At 44.5% G+C, this 20,255-nt stretch overlaps 1 protein-coding gene across 2 annotated transcripts in view; it reads right to left on the reverse strand.

Annotated features, from left to right (window-relative positions):
• swt1 (SWT1 RNA endoribonuclease homolog) overlaps positions 1-20,255 on the reverse strand; it is a 53,288-nt gene that overhangs the window by 20,131 nt on the left and 12,902 nt on the right. Inside the window, exons 13-14 of one of the 2 annotated variants that reach the window (XM_041840513.2) lie at positions 16,290-16,356; positions 15,991-16,058 (exon numbers count right to left, since the gene is read on the reverse strand). The exons of the other annotated variant lie outside the window; for it this stretch is intronic. Of the exons in view, the coding sequence (XP_041696447.1) occupies positions 15,991-16,058; positions 16,290-16,356 (135 nt within the window). The remainder of the gene's footprint in view (positions 1-15,990; positions 16,059-16,289; positions 16,357-20,255) is intronic. 2 annotated transcript variants of the gene reach the window in all.

A 20,255-nucleotide genomic window follows, 5' to 3' on the forward strand; every position in this document is an offset into this window, starting at 1 on the left:
GGACGATGGACGGGGCCATGTACCGTCAAATCTTGGGTGAGAACCTCCTTCCCTCAGCCAGGGCATTGAAAATGGGTCGTGGATGGGTATTCCAGCATGACAATGACCCAAAACACATGGCCAAGGCAACAAAGGAGTGGCTCAAGAAGAAACACATTAAGGTCCTGGAGTGTCCTGGAGTGGCCTAGCCAGTCTCCAGACCTTAATCCCATAGAAAATCTGTGGAGGGAGCTGAAGGTTCGAGCTGCCAAACGTCAGCCTCGAAACCTTAATGACTTGGAGAAGATCTGCAAAGAGGAGTGGGACAAAATCACTCCTGAGATGTGTGCAAACCTGGTGGCCAACTACAAGAAACGTCTGACCTCTGTGATTGCCAACAAGGGTTTTGCCACCAAGTACTAAATCATGTTTTGCAGAGGGGTCAAATACTTATTTCCCTCATTAAAATGCAAATCAATTTATAACATTTTTGACATGCGTTTTTCTGGATTTTGTTGTTGTTATTCTGTCTCTCACTGTTCAAATAAACCTACCATTAAAATTATAGACTGATCATGTCTTTGTCAGTGGGCAAACGTACAAAATCAGCAGGGGATCAAATACTTTTTTCCCTCACTGTGCATTTAAAACATTAACATGTTCTCATAATGGCCAGGTCGCAGTTGTAAATGAGAACTTGTTCTCAACTGGCTTACCTGGTTAAATAAAAAATATTTTAAAAAATGTAGTGTGTGTGTGTATCTATCAGTTACACATACATGTCAGAACATACACACAAAAAGTAGGTCACATGGGGGAAAGGCGTTGTGCCATGAGGTGTTGCTTTATTTGTTTTTTAAAACCAGGTTTGCTGTTCACTTGTGCAATATGAGATGGAAGGGAGTTCCATGCAATCATGGCTCTGTATAACACTGTACGTTTTCTTGAATTTGTTCTGGGCCTGGGGACTGTGAAAAGACCCCTGGTGGCATGTGTGGTGGGGTAAGTGTGTGTGTCAGAGCTGTGTGTAAGTTGACTAAGCAAACAATTCGGAGTTTCCAACACATTGTTTAAAAATAATAAAAACAAGAAGTGATTTAGTCAGTCTTGTATTGATATTAGCCCTTTGATTATAATGAAGAGCAAGATGTGCCGCTCTGTTCTGGGCCAGCTGCAGCTTAACTAGGCCCTTCTTTGCAGCAGTTGAACATTTGACTGGACAATATTCAAGATAAGATAAAACTAGAGCCTGTGGGACTTTATTTGTGGAGGGTGGTGTCAAAAAAGCACAGACAGACCTCTCCTCATCTTTACAACCATTGAATCTATGTTTTGACCATGACAGTTTACAATCTAAGGTAACACCAAGTAATTTAGTCTCCTCAACTTGGTCAACAGCCACACTATTCATTACCATATTCAGCTGAGTTTTTTTGTACCAAATACAATGAGATGGTTTGGGGTGAGTTGGATCGCAGAGAAGGAAAAGCAGCCAACAAGTGCTCAGCATATGTGGGAACTCCTTCAAGACTGTTGGAAAAGCATTCCTCATGAAGCAGGTTGAGAGAATGCCAAGAGTGTGCAAAGCTGTCATCAAGGCAAAGGGTGGCTACTTTGAAGAATCTCAAATATAAAATATATTTTGATTTGTTTAACACTTTTTTGGTAAAAAAAAAACCTTGAATGAGTAGGTGTGTCCAAACATTTGACTGGTACTGTACATTTTTTCAACAACAGGTTATCGTCAATAATATCGAAGGCTGCGCTGAAATCTAACAGTACAACTCCCACAATCTTCTTATTATCAATTTCTTTCAACCAATCATCAGTCATTTGTGTCAGTGCAGTACATGTTGAGTGCCCTTCTCAATAAGCATGCTGAAAGTAATTTGTTTACGGAGAAATAGCATTGTATTTGGTCAAACACCATTTTTTCCAACAGTTTGCTAAGAGCTGGCAGCAAGCTGATAGGTCGGCTGTTAGATACAAGTAATAGTGGTGCGCGGGTCAGCTGTTTGTTCACCCACAATTGCTAATAATCCATCCGCAACCGCCCGATTATATGTGATAAAGTGAAAATCTGAGGCCCGCACCCAACCCTATCCCGCAAATATAGAATTTTTTTTTTTTGTTGTTGCCTGATTTAGATATGTTTCTGCTTATAATTTCCGACATTTCGGTAGGGTATTTGTTAGTCAACTTGTCTATAATTAGATGCATGTAACTTCTCTTCTGTCATTATATGTTGCCCTACAATACTAAATAAACATAAATAATGTAATAGATTGTCACGCCCTGACTCTGAGGACTTGTATTTGTTGAGTCAGGGTGTGTATTTTCTGTGTTGGGTTTGCTATGTGGTTTTCTATGTGTTAGATCTAGAATGTGTAGATATATGTTGGCCGGGGTGGTTCCCAATCAGAGGCAGCTGTAGATCGTTGTCTCTGATTGGGGACCATACTTAGGCAGCCTTTTGGCATTAGTTAGTTGTGGGATCTTGTTCCGTGTCTTGGGTATGTTAGTGTGCTACCTTGGACTTCACGTTTCGTTTGTTGTTTTTGTCGTGGTGTTTATTCGTTAATAAACATGTATGCTTATCACGCTGCGCCTTGGTCCGTCTCGTTCGTAAACGATCGTGACAGAAGATCGCACCAAAATAGGACCAAGCAGCGTGTTCAGGAGCAAACGCCGGGAATTAAACAGGAGGTTACTTTAGTAGATGTCCTCCTCGGTTGGGGGAGAATCACGGAGGAAGAGGCCGTCCGTTACCAGAGGGCGATGAATGAGGATGCCCAGGTAGGAGAGGAGAAACGGCGCCAATAGTGCCGACGACGGAGACCCGAGAGGCAACCCCAAGAAAATGTTTTGGGGGGGCACACGGTGTGGACAACGAGGCAGCAGGAGGCAGCGACAGGGCGGATCTGCAGGTTAGGAGAGGAGGCCACCAGGTTAAGGGGGCTATTGGTTCAGAGGGAGCAGAAGTTATTAGGTCAGAGGGAGGCGCTACAGGAGGCAATAAGGGAGAAGGAGAGTGTAGAGGCAAGGTGAGAGGAGCTGGTTAGGCAGCAGAAGGAGCGGGGGTTTATAAAGGAACCCAGTCCCGCTCCTCGCACCAAGCAAGTGGTGCGTGTCGCCAGTCCAGTCCGGTCCGGCCCGTTCCTGCTCCCCGCATTAAGCCAGTGGTGCGTGTTCCCAGTACGGCCCGACCCGTTCCTGCTCCCCGCACTAAGCCAGTGGGGTGTGTTCCCAGTACGGTCCGGCTCGTTCCTGCTCCTCGTATCAAGCCAGTGGTGCGCGTCGCCAGCCCGGTCCGGCCTGTTCCTGTCCCTCGCACCAAGCCAGTGGTGCGCGTCGCCAGCCCGGTCCGGCCTGTCCCTCGCACCAAGCCAGTGGTGCGCGTCGCCAGCCCGGTCCGGCCTGTCCCTCGCACCAAGCCAGTGGTGCGCGTCGCCAGCCCGGCCCGGCCTGTTCCTGCCCCTCGCACCAAGCCAGTGATGCGCGTCGCCAGCCCGGTCCGGCCTGTTCCTGCCCCTCGCACCAAGCCAGTGGTGCGCGTCGCCAGCCCGGTCCGGCCTGTTCCTGTCCCTCGCACCAAGCCAGTGGTGCGCGTCGCCAGTCCGGTACGTCCCGTTCCTGCTCCCCGCACCAAGCCAGTGGTGCATGTGTCCAGTCCGGCACGGCCCGTGCCTGTTCCACCGGTGCCTGGTCCAGCTCCGGTCAGCGGCTCCACTCCGGAGCCAGAGCAATCCACTCCACCGGGGTCCGGTCCAGCTCCGGTCAGCCGCTCCACTCCGGAGCCAGAGCAGTCCGCTCCACCAGTGCCTGATCCAGCTCCAGTCAGCGGCTCCACTCCGGAGTCAGAGCAGTTCGATCCACCGTCGTCGGGTCCAGCTCCAGTCAGCGGTTCCAGTCCAGACCCAGACGTCAGCCCCTCTCCAGGTTCGGGGTCTCCCACACCAGGGTCCAGACAGGGCTTGGTACGTCGTGGGAGGAAGGAGAGGGGAAGCAGTGCGCCGAGGTCCAGACCTGACCAGGGGCGCAACAGGGAGGCGGAGAATAGGTGGTGGTCACGCCCGGAGCCGGATCCGCCTCTGAGGCGGAATGCCCACCCGGTCCCTACCCTGTTATGTTTATGTGGTGCGGTCGGAGTCCGCACCTTTGGGGGGGGGGGGGTACTGTCACGCCCTGACTCAGGGGACATTTATTTGTTGAGTCAGGGTGTGTATATTTCGTGTTGTGTTTATTTCGATGGTGATATGTTCTAGTATGTGTAGATCTATGTTGGCCGGTGTGGTTCCCAATCAGGGGCAGCTGTCGCTCGTTGTCTCTGATTGGGGACCATACTTATGCAGCTTTTTGGCACTAGTTAGTTGTGGGATCTTGTTCCGTGTTTTGGGTATGTTAGTGTGCTACATTGGACTTCACGTTTCGTTTGTTGTTTTTGTCGTGTGTTTATTCGTTTAATAAACATGTATGCTTATCACGCTGCGCCTTGGTCCTTCTCGTTCGTAAACGAACGTGACATAGATTGATTGAATATTCTATCTAGTTGACATCAGTAAAGTTCTCTGTCATCTTTCGCAGAGCAAAGACGTTTAGGGACTGGGGAGAAAATACAATAATGCTAAAAATATATATAATAACAACAACGGGAAAAACTTTCTGTGCAAAATGTCCAAATGACATCAGTTTGACCAGTTGTTAGGAAAAAGAATCCTGTGATGACCCAACATGTTTTTGATAAGATTTCAGAAATGCTTCATTCTGCAGGAGTTATTATTAAGGCCTACCGTCAGTGTACAGATGTCAGTTTCCATTTAACCCATCTAAACAGTAGGCTACAGTTGCCTTGACGTGCCATAGGCCTATTTGAAGTCCCGTCTTGTGACTGTCGAATTTGTATAGCGCCTCACAATCATCACACATAACACTGCTATCATCCTCTTTTACCATTTCACCAAATCTTTTCCAAACATTACTTTTCTGGCCCTCCCTTCTCTTTATTTTCAACTCTCCCTTTGCAGCTTTTGTCTTATTGAATTACATTTCGACAATGTATTTTTCGCCTCCGTGGATTGACGTTGACTTTTTCTGCCCGTTCCCAAAAGCATTTTTTGGCGATTGGCTGTGTACGCATTTAGCACCCGTACAGTTAAACCCTGAAGCTTAGGCTTATGCACTAATACCAGATAGCCTAAAATAATGAAAGAAAAACCTCAATGTAGCCTATATAAATTGCACAATAAATATACACTACCGTTCAAAGGTTCGGGGTCACTTAGAAATGTCCTTGTTTTCGAAAGAAAATCAGTGTAGACATTGTTAATGTTGTAAATGGCTATTGTAGCTGGAAACTGCTGATTTTTAATGGAATACAGTGGGGGAAAAAAGTATTTAGTCAGCCACCAATTGTGCAAGTTCTCCCACTTAAAAAGATGAGAGAGGCCTGTAATTTTCATCATAGGTACACATCAACTATGACAGACAAATTGAGAAAAAAAATTCCAGAAAATCCCATTGTAGGATTTTTTATGAATTTATTTGCAAATTATGGTGGAAAATAAGTATTTGGTCACCTACAAACAAGCAAGATTTCTGGCTCTCACAGACCTGTAACTTCTTCTTTAAGAGGCTCCTCTGTCCTCCACTCGTTACCTGTATTAATGGCACCTGTTTGAACTTGTTATCAGTATAAAAGACACCTGTCCACAACCTCAAACAGTCACACTCCAAACTTCACAATGGCCAAGACCAAATAGCTGTCAAAGGACACCAAAATCAAAATTGTAGACCTGCACCAGGCTGGGAAGACTGAATCTGCAATAGGTAAGCAGCTTGGTTTGAAGAAATCAACTGTGGGAGCAATTATTAGGAAATGGAAGACATACAAGACCACTGATAATCTCCCTCGATCTGGGGCTCCACGCAAGATCTCACCCCGTGGGGTCAAAATGATCACAAGAACGGTGAGCAAAAATCCCAGAACCACACGGGGGGACCTAGTGAATGACCTGCAGAGAGCTGGGACCAAAGTAACAAAGCCAACCATCAGTAATACACTACGCCGCCAGGGACTCAAATCCTGCAGTGCGAGACGTGTCCCCCTGCTTAAGCCAGTACATGTCCAGGCCCGTCTGAAGTGCATTTGGATGATCCAGAAGAGGATTGGGAGAATGTCATATGGTCAGATGAAACCAAAATATAACTTTTTGGTAAAAACTCAACTTCGTCATGTTTGGAGGACAAAGAATGCTGAGTTGCATCCAAAGAACACCATACCTACTGTGAAGCATGGGGGTGGAAACATCATGCTTTGGGGCTGTTTTTCTGCAAAGGGACCAGGACGACTGATCCGTGTAAAGGAAAGAATGAATGGGGCCATGTATCGTGAGATTTTGAGTGAAACCCTCCTTCCATCAGCAAGGGCATTGAAGATGAAACGTGGCTGGGTCTTTCAGCATGACAATGATCCCAAACACACCGCCCGGGCAACGAAGGAGTGGCTTCGTAAGAAGCATTTCAAGGTCCTGGAGTGGCCTAGCCAGTCTCCAGATCTCAACCCCATAGAAAATCTTTGGAGGGAGTTGAAAGTCTGTGTTGCCCAGCGACAGCCCCAAAACATCACTGCTCTAGAGGAGATCTGCATGGAGGAATGGGCCAAAATACCAGCAACAGTGTGTGAAAACCTTGTGAAGACTTACAGAAAATGTTTGACCTGTGTCATTGCCAACAAAGGGTATATAACAAAGTATTGAGAAACTTTTGTTATTGACCAAATACTTATTTTCCACCATCATATGCCAATAAATTCATAAAAAATCCTACAATGTGATTTTCTGGATTTTTTTTTCTCATTTTGTCTGTCATAGTTGACGTGTACCTATGATGAAAATTACAGGCCTCTCTCATCTTTTTAAGTGGGAGAACTTGCACAATTGGTGGCTGACTAAATACTTTTTTTCCCCACTGTATCTACATAGGCGTACAGAGGCCCATTATCAGCAACCATCAGTCCTGTATTCCAATGGCACGTTGTGTTTGCTAATCCAAGTTTATTTGAAAAGGCTAATTGATCATTAGAAAAACCTTTTGCAATTATGTTAGCACAGCTGAAAACTGTTGTGCTGATTAAAGAAGCAATAAAACTGGCCTTCTTGAGACTAGTTGAGTATCTGGAGCATCAGCAATTGTGGATTCGATTACAGGCTCAAAATGGCCAGAAACAAATATCTTTCTTCTGAAACTCGTCAGTCTATTCTTGTTCTGAGAAATGAAGGCTATTCCATGCGAGGAATTGCCAAGAAACTGAAGATCTCGTACAACGCTGTGTACTACTCCCTTCACAGAACAGCGCAAACTGGCTCTAACCAGAATAGAAAGAGGAGTGGGAGGCCCCGGAGCACAACTGAGCAAGAGGACAAATAATTTAGATGTCTAGTTTGAGAAACAGACGCCTCACAGGTCCTCAACTGGCAGCTTCATTAAATAGTACCCGCAAAACACCAGTCTCAACGTCAACAGTGAAGAGGCGACTCCGGGATGCTGACCTTCTAGGCAGAGTTGCAAAGAAAAAGCCATATCTCAGACTGGCCAATAAAAAGAAAAGATTAAGATAGGCAAAAGAACACAGACACTGGACAGAGGAAGATTGGAAAAAAGTGTTATGGACAGACAAATCGAAGTTTGAGGTGTTCGGATCACAAAGAAGAACATTTGTGAGACGCAGACCAAATGAAAAGATGCTGGAGGAGTGCTTGATGCCATCTGTCAAGCATGGTGGAGGCAATGTGATGGTCTGGGGGAGCTTTGGTGGTGGGAAAGTGGGAGATTTGTACAGGGTAAAAGGGATCTTAAAGAAGGAAGGCTATTTTACATTTGACATTTTAGTCATTTAGCAGACGCTCTTATCCAGAGCAACTTCCAATTAGTGAGTGCATACATTTTTCATACTGGCCCCCCATGGGAAGCCAAAAGGAACAGAATAATATTAAGAAATGCTATAGATGGAAGGAAAGTAGTGTCGAAACCTACCAAAAAACTATTAGGCAACAACAAATTCAACAACAAATTCAAATTCTCCAATCTTTTTGGCCCTATAACACTCCATTTTGCAACGCTATGCCATACCCTGTGGACGGCGCTTGATTGGAGCCAATTTCCTCCTACAACAGGACAATGACCAAAAGCACAGCTCCAAACTATGCAATAACTATTTAGGGAAGAAGCAGTCAGCTGGTATTCTGTCTATAATGGAGTGGCCAGCACAGTCACCGGATCTCAACCCTATTGAGCTGTTGTGGGAGCAGCTTGACCGTATGGTACGTAAGAAGTGCCCATCAAGCCAATCCAACTTGTGGGAGGTGCTTCAGGAAGCATGGGGTGAAATCTCTTCAGATTACCTCAACAAATTGACAACTAGAATGCCAAAGGTCTGCAAGGCTGTAATTGCTGCAAATGGAGGATTCTTTGACGAAAGCAAAGTTTGAAGGACACAATTATTAATTATATTAAAAATCATTATTTCTAACCTTGGCAATGACTACATTTCCTATGCATTATGCTATATTTCCTATTCAAACTCATTTCATGTATGTTTTCATGGAAAACAAGGACATTTCTAAGTGACCCCAAACTTTTGAATGGTAGTGTACATTTATTGATTTTTTAAGCTATTGTTTCTCTTTATTCAACCTGCCCGCCACGCACCCACCCTTCAGCCACACAATATTTAATGACCCTAAACCTGTCGCCCTGCGGATATAACCGCGGGGACTATGGGTTATGAGTCAACCCGTGCATCACTAACAAGTAAAGACCGCTTTTCCATTCTTGGGTAGCGGAATGACTTTGGCTTCCCTCCAGGCCTGAGGACAAACACTTTCCTCTAGGCTCAGATTAAAGATATGACAGATAGGAGTGGCTATAGAGTCAGCTACCATCCTCAGTAGCTTTCCATCTAAGTTGTCAATGCCAGGAGGTTTGTCATTATTGAACAATAACAATTTCTCCACTTCCCACACCACCTTTACAAAATTCGAATTTACAATCCTTTTCTTTCATTCTTAGGTTTTTTATAAATACGATGGCTCACTGTTCGTTGTTGGCATTTCCTGCCTAAGTTCGCCCACTTGAAAGATGGAGTTGAATTTGTCTTTCTGCCCATTTAATTTAAAGTACTGTTTTTCCATCATTCTTTATATCATTGATCTTGGCTTTATAATACATATTCTTCTTCTTTTTGTTGAGTTTAGTCACATAATTTCTCAATTTGCAGTAAGTCAGCCAGTCAGATGTGCAGCCAGACTTATTAGCCACTCCTTTTGCCCCATCTCTTTCAACCATACAGTTTTTCAATTCCTCATCAATCCATGGAGCCTTAACAGTTCTAACAGTCAGTTTCTTAACAGGTGCATGTTTATAAATAATTAGAATAAGCAATTTCATAAATTCATTAAAGGGCAGTGTCTGGATGCTCCTTATTAATCACATCAGACCAACAAATATTTTTAACATCATCCACATAAGTCCCAAGCAAAATATTTTCTATGACATCTTAAGCCCAAACCAAACAAAACGTTGTTGTTTTTTTAAGAGTGTGTACACGCTGGAATTAAAATGCACCTTAGTGATCGAGATAATTATTATTATGGATTCTCATGACAATTAAGTTGGCATACGCTACGCAGTGTATGTGAATGGACGCTCTCTACTCTCGCACGCAAATTCTGTGTGGTTTCTGCTTTATAAACTATTTTAGGCCCAGCTTTTGGAACTTTGGCTTTCCTGGATATAGCCACTATATTGTGATCACTGCATCCAATGGGTACATACACAGTTTTAGAACAAAGTCCTACAGTAGTAAAAATTTGATCAATACATGTGGATGATCTAGTTCCTGTAGTGTTTGTAAACACCCTGGTAGGTTGATTAATAACCTGAACCAGACAGGCACTGGTTACAGTGAGAAGCTTCATCTTGAGCGAACAGATGAAAACCAGTCAATATTTAGGTCCCCAAGAAAGAAGACCAGTCTATTTACATCCCATACACTATCAAGCATTTCACACACATTATCTAGATACTGACTGTTAGTGGCCTACAGCAACATCCCAAAATAATAGGCTTTAGATGAGGCAGATGAACCTGCAACCACAACACTTCAATAACACTTGACATGAGATCTCTAAGCATTACAGGGATATGGCTTGTTGGAAAGGTGGCATCCTATGACGGTGCCACGTTGAAAGTCACTGAGCTCTTCAGTAAGGCCATTCTACTGCCAATGTTTCCCTATGGAGATTGCATGGCCGTGTGCTCGATTTTATACACCTGTCAGGAACGGGTGTGGCTGAAATAGCCGAATCCACTAATTTGAAGGGGTGTCCACATTTTTTTGTATATATACAGTGGGGAGAACAAGTATTTGATACACTGTCGATTTTGCAGGTTTTCCTACTTACAAAGCATGTAGAGGTCTGTAATTTTTATCATAGGTACACTTCAACTGTGAGAGACGGAAAAAAAAAAATCCAGAAAATCACATTGTATGATTTTTAAGTAATTAATTTGCATTTTATTGCATGACATAAGTATTTGATACATCAGAATAGCAGAACTTAATATTTGTTACAGAAACCTTTGTTTGCAATTACAGAGAGCATACATTTCCTGTAGGTCTTGACCAGGTTTGCACACACTGCAGCAGGGATTTTGGCCCACTCCTCCATACAGACCTTCTCCAGATCCTTCAGGTTTCGGGGCTGTTGCTGGGCAATACGGACTTTCAGCTCCCTCCAAAGATTTTCTATTGGGTTCAGGTCTGGAGACTGGCTAGGCCACTCCAGGACCTTGAGATGCTTCTTACGGAGCCACTCCTTAGTTGCCCTGGCTGTGTGTTTTGGGTCGTTGTCATGCTGGAAGACCCAGCCACGACCCATCTTCAATGCTCTTACTGAGGGAAGGAGGTTGTTGGCCAAGATCTGGCGATACATCGCCCCATCCATCCTCCCCTCAATACGGTGCAGTCGTCCTGTCCCCTTTGCAGAAAAGCATCCCCAAAGAATGATGTTTCCACCTCCATGCTTTACGGTTGGGATGGTGTTCTTGGGGTTGTACTCATCCTTCTTCTTCCTCCAAACACAGCGAGTGGAGTTTAGACCAAAAAGCTCTGTTTTTGTCTCATCAGACCACATGACCTTCTCCCATTCCTCCTTGGATCATCCAGATGGTCATTGGCAAACTTCAGACGGGCCTGGACATGTGCTGGCTTGAGCAGGGGGACCTTGCGTGCGCTGCAGGATTTTAATCCATGACGGCGTAGTGTGTTACTAATGGTTTTCTTTGAGACTGTGGTCCCAGCTCTCTTCAGGTCATTGACCAGGTCCTGCCGTGTAGTTCTGAGCTGATCCCTCACCTTCCTCATGATCATTGATGCCCCACGAGGTGAGATCTTGCATGGAGCCCCAGACCGAGGGTGATTGACCGTCATCTTGAACTTCCATTTTCTAATATTTGCGCCAACAGTTGTTGCCTTCTCACCAAGCTGCTTGCCTATTGTCCTGTAGCCCATCCCAGCCTTGTGCAGGTCTACAATTGTATCCCTGATGTCCTTACACAGCTCTCTGGTCTTGGCCATTGTGGAGAGGTTGGAGTCTGTTTGATTGAGTGTGTGGACAGGTGTCTTTTATACAGGTAACGAGTTCAAACAGGTGCAGTTAATACAGGTAATGAGTGGAGAACAGGAGGGCTTCTTAAAGAAAAACTAACATTCTTACTGGTTGGTAGGTGATCAAATACTCATGTCATGCAATAAAATGCAAATGATTACTTAAAAATCATGCAATGTGATTTTCTGGATTTTTGTTTTAGATTCCGTCTCTCACAGTTTAAGTGTACCTATGATAAAAATTACAGACCTCTACATGCTTTGTAAGTAGGAAGACCTGCAAAATCGGCAGTCTATAAAATACTTGTTCTCCCCACTGTAGTGTATATATATAGTGTATAAAGCCACACCTCCCCCATAAGCATTCCTGTCTCTTCTGTAGATGTTATATCCTTGTATTGCTACTGCTGTATCAAATAAACAAATCTAAATTAGTCTCAGAAATGGCTAACATATTTATGTTATCTGATATTAGCAAGTTATTGATTTAATTAACCTAATTTCTAAAGGCTACTTCTATTAATATGTTTTTTTTGTTGCCCTTTCCTGGGTAGCTTACCAGAGATAGACATAATATGGAAAAGAACAAACAAAGCAAGAGAAAAAACAAACATTCAGCAGTCCATTAATCAGTTGTAAAAGTGTGTGTGTGCTGCGGGGTTGAAGCTACGAACCCGTAGGCTTGGCTCTCTCATCCCTTCCAGACTTTTGGGAGGGAGGGTGGACAATGAGCCTGACATAGCGGATGTACAGTGAAGGAAAAAAGTATTTGATCCCCTGCTGATTTTGTATGTTTGCCCACTGACAAAGAAATGATCAGTCTATAATTTTAATTGTAGGTTTATTTGAACAGTGAGAGACAGAATAACAACAACAAAATCCAGAAAAACGCATGTCAAAAATGTTATAAATTGATTTGCATTTTAATGAGGGAAATAAGTATTTGACCCCCTCTCAATCAGAAAGATTTCTGGCTCCCAGGTGTCTTTTATACAGGTAACGAGCTGAGATTAGGAGCACACTCTTAAATGGAGTGCTCCTAATCTCATCTTGTTACCTGTATAAAAGACACCTGTCCACAGAAGCAATCAATCAGATTCCAAACTCTCCACCATGGCCAAGACCAAAGAGCTCTCCAAGGATGTCAGGGACAAGATTGTAGACCTACACAAGGCTGAAATGGGCTACAAGACCATCGCCAAGCAGCTTGGTGAGAAGGTGACAACAGTTGGTGCGATTATTCGCAAATGGAAGAAACACAAAATAACTGTCAATCTCCCTCGGCCTGGGGCTCCATGCAAGATCTCAGCTCGTGGAGTTGCAATGATCATGAGAACGGTGAGGAATCAGCCCAGAACTACACGGGAGGATCTTGTCAATGATCTCAAGGCAGCTGGGACCATAGTCACCAAGAAAACAATTGGTAACACACTACGCCGTGAAGGACTGAAATCCTGCAGCGCCCGCAAGGTCCCCCTGCTCAAGAAAGCACATATACAGGGCCGTCTGAAGTTTGCCAATGAACATCTGAATGATTCAGAGGAGAACTGGGTGAAAGTGTTGTGGTCAGATGAGACCAAAATGGAGCTCTTTGGCATCAACTCAACTCGCCGTGTTTGGAGGAGGAGGAATGCTGCCTATGACCCCAAGAACACCATCCCCACCGTCAAACATGGAGGTGGAAACATTATGCTAAGGGAGTGTTTTTCTGCTAAGGGGACAGGACAACTTCACCGCATCAAAGGGACGATGGATGGGGCCATGTACCGTCAAATCTTGGGTGAGAACCTCCTTCCCTCAGCCAGGGCATTGAAATTGGGTTGTGGATGGGTATTCTAGCATGACAATGACCCAAAACACACGGCCAAGGCAACAAAGGAGTGGCTCAAGAAGAAGCACATTAAGGTCCTGGAGTGGCCTAGCCAGTCTCCAGACCTTAATCCCATAGAAAATCTGTGGAGGGAGCTGAAGGTTCGAGTTGCCAAATGTCAGCCTCGAAACCTTAATGAGTTGGAGAAGATCTGCAAAGAGGAGTGGGACATAATCCCTCCTGAGATGTGTGCAAACCTGGTGGCCAACTACAAGAAACGTCTGACCTCTGTGATTGCCAACAAGGGTTTTGCCACCAAGTACTAAGTCATGTTTTGCAGAGGGGTCAAATACTTATTTCCCTCATTAAAATGCAAATCAATTTGTAACATTTTTGACATGCGTTTTTCTGGATTTTGTTGTTGTTATTCTGTCTCTCACTGTTCAAATAAACCTACCATTAAAATTATAGACTGATCATGTCTTTGTCAGTGGGCAAATGTATAAAATCAGCAGGGGATCAAATACTTTTTTCCCTCGCTGTAAGCAATGTCCCCACGCGCTCTGGCAGCTTTCATGGCTGGGGTAAGTTCTTTCCTCTTATGGAGCACAGCTTCAGGATTGTCCTCGTTGAGGAAGATGTACGTTCCTCTCAAGTTCTTGCCACTTTCCAGAAGAGTTACCTTGTCCTTGAACCTCATGAACTTGACCACTATCGGCCTGGGCCTGTCACCTGGGCCGGTGGTGGGTTTTTCAGTCCTGTGGACACGATCCACCTGAATCTTCCTGGTGGTCATCTTCAATTTCTCAGTGATCATTTCCCTCACTTTGTCCTCAGACTCCGTACAGGTCTCATTTGGAGATTCTGCAATTCCGTCCACAACAATGTTGTTCCGGCTTGATTGTCCCTCGAGATAATCTGATTTCGCTATGATTGGTATCATCAATTCACATACAGAACTGATTTCCTCTCTCAATGACTTATAGATTGCTGTCATCTTTCTGTTCTCCTGTTTAAAATCATCAAGCTGACCCTGGGAGAACTGCAAACTGTTCTTCAGGTCCTGGACCTCTCTGGTCAGGTTGTCCATTCTTTAGTCAGTTGGCTCCACCAGTATTTGGGGACAACACTTGAAGCTATTTTCTCGTTGTTGTAACAACTGCTTGAACTATTTTTGTTTGTTTAAAAGATCATTCACCTGTGATAGAGAGACACCACTGTCCTTAACGGTACTCCCACCGGCTTTGGTCTTTATCATGGTAGCAACGCAGGCTATGCTGTTACTCCTAGCAGTTCCAGACAGGGCAGGTCGCAGGGAAGATGGCGCCAACGAGGGAACAATGAGCTACTTCTCTGGAGCAAAATAGACCTGCTATTGTTCAGGGCAGGTCGCAGGGCAGGTCACAGGGCAGATGGAAACAGCAACAAACAGCAGGGATCTAGACAGCCACAAGCCTGGGACAATCCGCGGTCCCAGCCACATGGGCTACCCGCGTCGCGGGCTGTGTTCAAGCCCCAAGGAAACCCCGCTAGCTTGATAGCAGCTAGAATAGCTGCTACGCCAAGCAGCTCCTCAGACCAGTGGCCGGATGATCCCTGGACAGATATAGAGATCCCAGTAACTGAGGCTATCAGTGTCGCGGGATCCAAAAAGTTAGCTAGCGAGCTCTCCCTGGTTCCACAATAACAATCCAAAAGCACCTATCCATTACACAGGACCCATCTTATTCAGAGAACCAGTCTGACAGTGTGAGATAATGACCAGCCAACAGTCAAAACTAAAGGGCGGAAGAACACAGCGTCTTGAACTCATTGAACCACTCATAAGTGTGTGTGTGTGTGTGTGTGTGTCATTATCCCATTTTATAGTCGCAGCAATTCCAGAAAGAGGGTTAGGGGGGACAGTTTGGAATGGCTGGCATGGCGCCTAAACGGCTGGCATGGCGACTAGAACGGCTGGCATGGCGACCAGAACGGCTGGCATGGCGACTAGAACAGCGGGCATGGCGACTAGAACGGCGGGCATGGCGACTAGAATGGCTGGCATGGCGACTAGAATGGTGACTAGAACGGCTGGCATGGTGACTAGAAGGGCGACTAGAATGGCTGGCATGGCGACTAGAATGGCTGGCATGGCGACTAGAATGGCGACTAGAATGGCTGGCATGGCGACTAGAATGGCGACTAGAATGGCTGGCATGGCGACTAGAATGGCGACTAGAACGGCTGGCATGGCGACTAGAATGGCTGGCATGGCGACTAGAATGGCTGGCATGGCGACTAGAATGGCAACTAGAATGGCTGGCATGGTGACTAAACAGACAAAGCTAATTGTGTTTATGTGAGTGTAGTTGTGTATGTTTAGTCCCCTGTAGCTCAGTTGGTAGAGCATGGCGCTTGCAACGCCAGGGTTGTGGGTTCATTTCCCACGGGGGGCCAGTATGAAAATGTATGCACTCACTAACTGTAAGTCGCTCTGGATAAGAGCGTCTGCTAAATGACATAAACGTAAATGTATGTTTGTGTCTCCACCCACCTGTACTCATGCTGTGAGAGACAGTCCAACAGGTCATTGGCAGTGAACCTGGGCTCCAAGGCAGCAATCTAAAGCACAAGTCACTTACAGTATTAAGATTCAGTCCAATCAGCTTGACAGTACATGTGATGTAACATCACAATCCTATTAACATTTAGAATGAATTAATCCTACAATGTCCAAAAAGGAAACAAACAATATCCATGGAAAGGTGAAACATGAATTCTCAGATGAGGTTGGACTGTCCTGGTTGATACCAAACAGAGACTTTTGGATTACTATGAGTTATAAATACTAACCTCACTGGAATGGACAAAGGAGAGGAGAGCCTGGGCATCTTCTAGACAGCTGTCTGTTGACAGAACCCTACACACAACAGCCATGGTCTGATTAGTGAAGGGACACAATATACACACACACTGTCATTAAGTAAGTAACAGAGGAAATGGAAGAGGGAAAATTAAGAGATAGAAGGGGTCATTAAAGACTTAGGGTAAATATGGAGAGAGAGATGGAGAGCGAAAGGCTGCCACAAGAAAAGGGCAACCAGTGGAGCACAAACACCAATACAACCTATATTTATCTGTTTATTTATTTTCCCTTTCATACTTCAACTATTTGCACATTGTTACAACATTGCCAATAATATAACATTTGAAATATCTATATTCTTTTAAACTTTTATTTCACCTTTGTTTATTGTCTATTTCACTTGCTTTGGCAATGTAAACATATGTTTCCCATGCCAATAAAGCCCATTGAATTGAGAGAGGAGAGGAGAGGAGAGGAGAGGAGAGGAGAGGAGAGGAGAGAGGAAAGAGGAAAGAGAGAGAGGAAAGAGAGAGGAAAGAGAGAGGAAAGAGAGAGAGAGATGGGGAGAGAGAGAGGAAAGAGAGAGGAACAAGAGAGAGAGATGGGGAGAGAGAGAGAGAGAAGAAAGAGAGAGAGAAAAGTCATTTCAGCAGGCTAGATCTGTCTGCATTATACATATTTTCTCCCGGCAGGGACTTGGGGGGGGGGGCGGGGGGTGATGATGCGTCAGTGCTAGCTACTGTAAGAGCGACTGACTGGCAGTCTCCTAGGTAACCACACAGGAGCAGCTTCAACACACACACATCCAATCTAAAAGTCATCCAAGCTTCCTACAGACGGGCATACATGAAAGTCATCTTCATTTTTGGGATTAAGAACATGATTAAGAAAGATGAGGTACATTGCTGTTAGGCTTTTCTGTTACATTTCTAACCTACGACCTGTTCTGCGTAATGTGTACAGTACAGAAATACCATGGGTTTTTATTCAAATGCACATCATGTGCAGCAGGAGAGCAATAGACTTTCAGGAACTCAGAGGGCACTGAAAAACTGGAACTACGCGTCACAACACAAACACACACGGTTCTAACAATGAACTAAGCCTTAAGATGCTTTTGGGAAATCGGGCCCTGATCTATATTCAGAAATTAGGTAGGTTGTGAAGAGGCATCTGATAGTGCCAAGTCATACAATACACTGCATCATTAGAACATAATGTGAATGACTTATAATATTCTGATATTATATAACTAACGTACAGTAGATTCTCTGTGTGTGCTAATGAAAGTTAGAGCGAGGTGTTAACAGACAAATGTAAGGATTAATGATCTCTAAAACACCAGTCTGGGCCTGGTTTCCCAAAAGCATCTTAAAGAGCCACTGAACACGCCAATTTGCACGTATGTTTTTCTGTTGCTCATTAGAAAAACAAGATTTCAGTCTTGGAGGCGTGTTTACTGACCGATGCCGCGTTTGGTTAATGATGTTTGTCCCCCATGAGACACCGAAGCCTATTTCACTTCCTCAAAATCCCTAGAATGAATCTAAAATATCTCAAGAAATCTGTAATTAATTGACGTTTTTGCCGAGGAAGTTTTAGTTGCACAATTGTACTAAGGTGTTTGGTGCAGTATTTCTCAAGTTTAAAAAAATAGCGACGTGTTGTTTTATGTAAACAAAGTTGGGAATGCTGGGCAGGTCTGTCTCACTGCAGCTGTTCACCCCATGTTAGTGGGCAAATGGACATCGTCAAATCAAAACCCAACCTTCATTTACCCGTTGTGATGAACGGATGTTCCAAAATCCGTTTTAGACGAGACTGACTGTATGGTAGCTTAGTGGGTAAGAGCGTTGTGCCAGTAACCGAAAGGTCGCTGGTTCTAATCCCCGAGCCGACTAGGTGAAAAATCTGTCGATGTGCCCTTAAGCAAGGCACTTAACCCTAATTGCTCCTGTAAGTCGCTCTGGATAAGAGCGTCTGCTAAATGACTAAAATGTAAAATGTAAATGTAATGATCAAAATGATCCTATTTGCACTTTGTAGTCAATTATGACACTAGAATAACTGTTTCTGACTCATAGACGCCACATAGGCCATTTTCAAAGGGATTCATTACTTTTTTTAGGCAGTCGCTCTAAGGCTAGGTTCATTGTTAGAACCTTCGTAGGAGCATCGTTAAATCTCTGAGCTGTTTCCCAAAATTATTGTTAGTAAAGTTGCACTTGAAAAGGCTTGTTTAAGGGCCTCCCGAGTGGCGCAGCGGTCTAAGGAGGAGTCACTACAGACCCGGGTTCGATCCCAGGCTGTGTCACAACCGGCCGTGACCGGGAGTCCCATAGGACAGCGCACAATTGGTCAACCACGTTAGGGGAGGGTTTGGCCGGGGGGGCTTTACTTGGCTCATCGCGCTCTAGCGACTCCTTGTGGCGGGCCGGGCACCTGCAGGCTGACTTCGGTCGTCAGTTGAACAGTGTTTCCTCCGACACATTGGTGTGGCTAGCTTCCAGGTTAAGCGGGCGGCTGTTAAGGAGCACGGTTTGGCGGGTCATGTTTCAGATGACGCATGTCTCGACCTTCGCCTCTCCCGAGCCCGTTGGGGAGTTGCAGCGATGAGACAAGATCGTAATTGGATATGACGAAATTGGGGAGGAATTGGCGACTGCCTCAGAACAGCTAAGTGCTTCGTTAGAGGCCTTTTTTACTTACCACGTCACAGACTCAATGTTTATTTTTTATTATCTTCCGATAAAGAAGTTGACTACAAATACAAAGTTGCCAATGTCTTTGCAATTGTTACACACAAGCGAAGGATAAAACAGATGCTTAAAATGAAAACCGGGATGACTGCATTAAAAGATAAATAGCCTCCCTTTCAATGATATTGAAATCAATTTTATGTTAATTTACTATTTGTCATTATTGCCTCAATATATTTCTATATTTCATGATGTGTAGCCTAAAGTGTGTAATGATGTTCCAAATCTTGATTAAGTGCATTATTATAGAGTAAGAATTGGAATAAGACACCTCAATATTTGCAGCCATAGGCGATAATCTCTCTAGGAGCTGATCCGTCATCAGTATCATGAAATACAGTGCCTTCAGAAAGTATTCAGACCCCTTGACTTTTTCCACAGCCTTATTCTAAAATGGATTAAACAAAAATTATTCCTGAGCAATCTACACACAATACACATAATGACAAAGCGAAAACAGGTTTAGGAATTTTTGCAAATGTATAAAAAAAACTAAAAAAAAACTTATTTACATAAGTATTCAGAACCTTTGCTATGAGACTCGAAATTGAGCTCAGGTGCATCCTGTTTCCATTGATTATCCTTGAGATGTTTCTACAACTTGATTGGAGTCCACCTGTGGTAAATTCAATTGATCGGACATGATTTGGAAAGGCACACACCTGTCTATATAAGGTCCAACAGGCCATGAGGTTGGAATTGTCCATAGAGCTCCGAGACAGGATTGTGTCGAGGCACAGATGTGGGGAAGGGTACCAGAAAATGTTTGCAGCATTGAAGATCCCCAAGAACACAGTGGCCTCCATTATTCTTAAATGGAAGAAGTTTGGAACCACCAAGACTCTTCCTAGAGCTGGCCGCCCAGCCAAACTGAGCAATCGGGGGAGAAGGGCCTTGGTCAGGGAGGTGACCAAGAACCCGATGGTCACTGACAGAGCTCTAGAGCTCCTCTGTTGAGATGGGAGAACCTTCCAGAAGGACAACCATCCCTGCAGCACTCCACCAATAGCGCCTTTATGGTAGAGTGGCCAGATGGAAGCCACTCCTCTGTAAAAAGGCACATGACAGCCCGCTTGGAGTTTGCCAAAAGGTACCTAAAGACTCTCAGACCATGAGAAACAAGATTATTTGGTCTGATGAAACCAATCTTTGGCCTGAATGCCAAGCGTCACGTCTGGAGGAAACCTGGCACCA

This window comes from Coregonus clupeaformis, chromosome 20 (assembly GCF_020615455.1).
Source record: "Coregonus clupeaformis isolate EN_2021a chromosome 20, ASM2061545v1, whole genome shotgun sequence".
Taxonomy (NCBI): domain Eukaryota; kingdom Metazoa; phylum Chordata; class Actinopteri; order Salmoniformes; family Salmonidae; genus Coregonus; species Coregonus clupeaformis.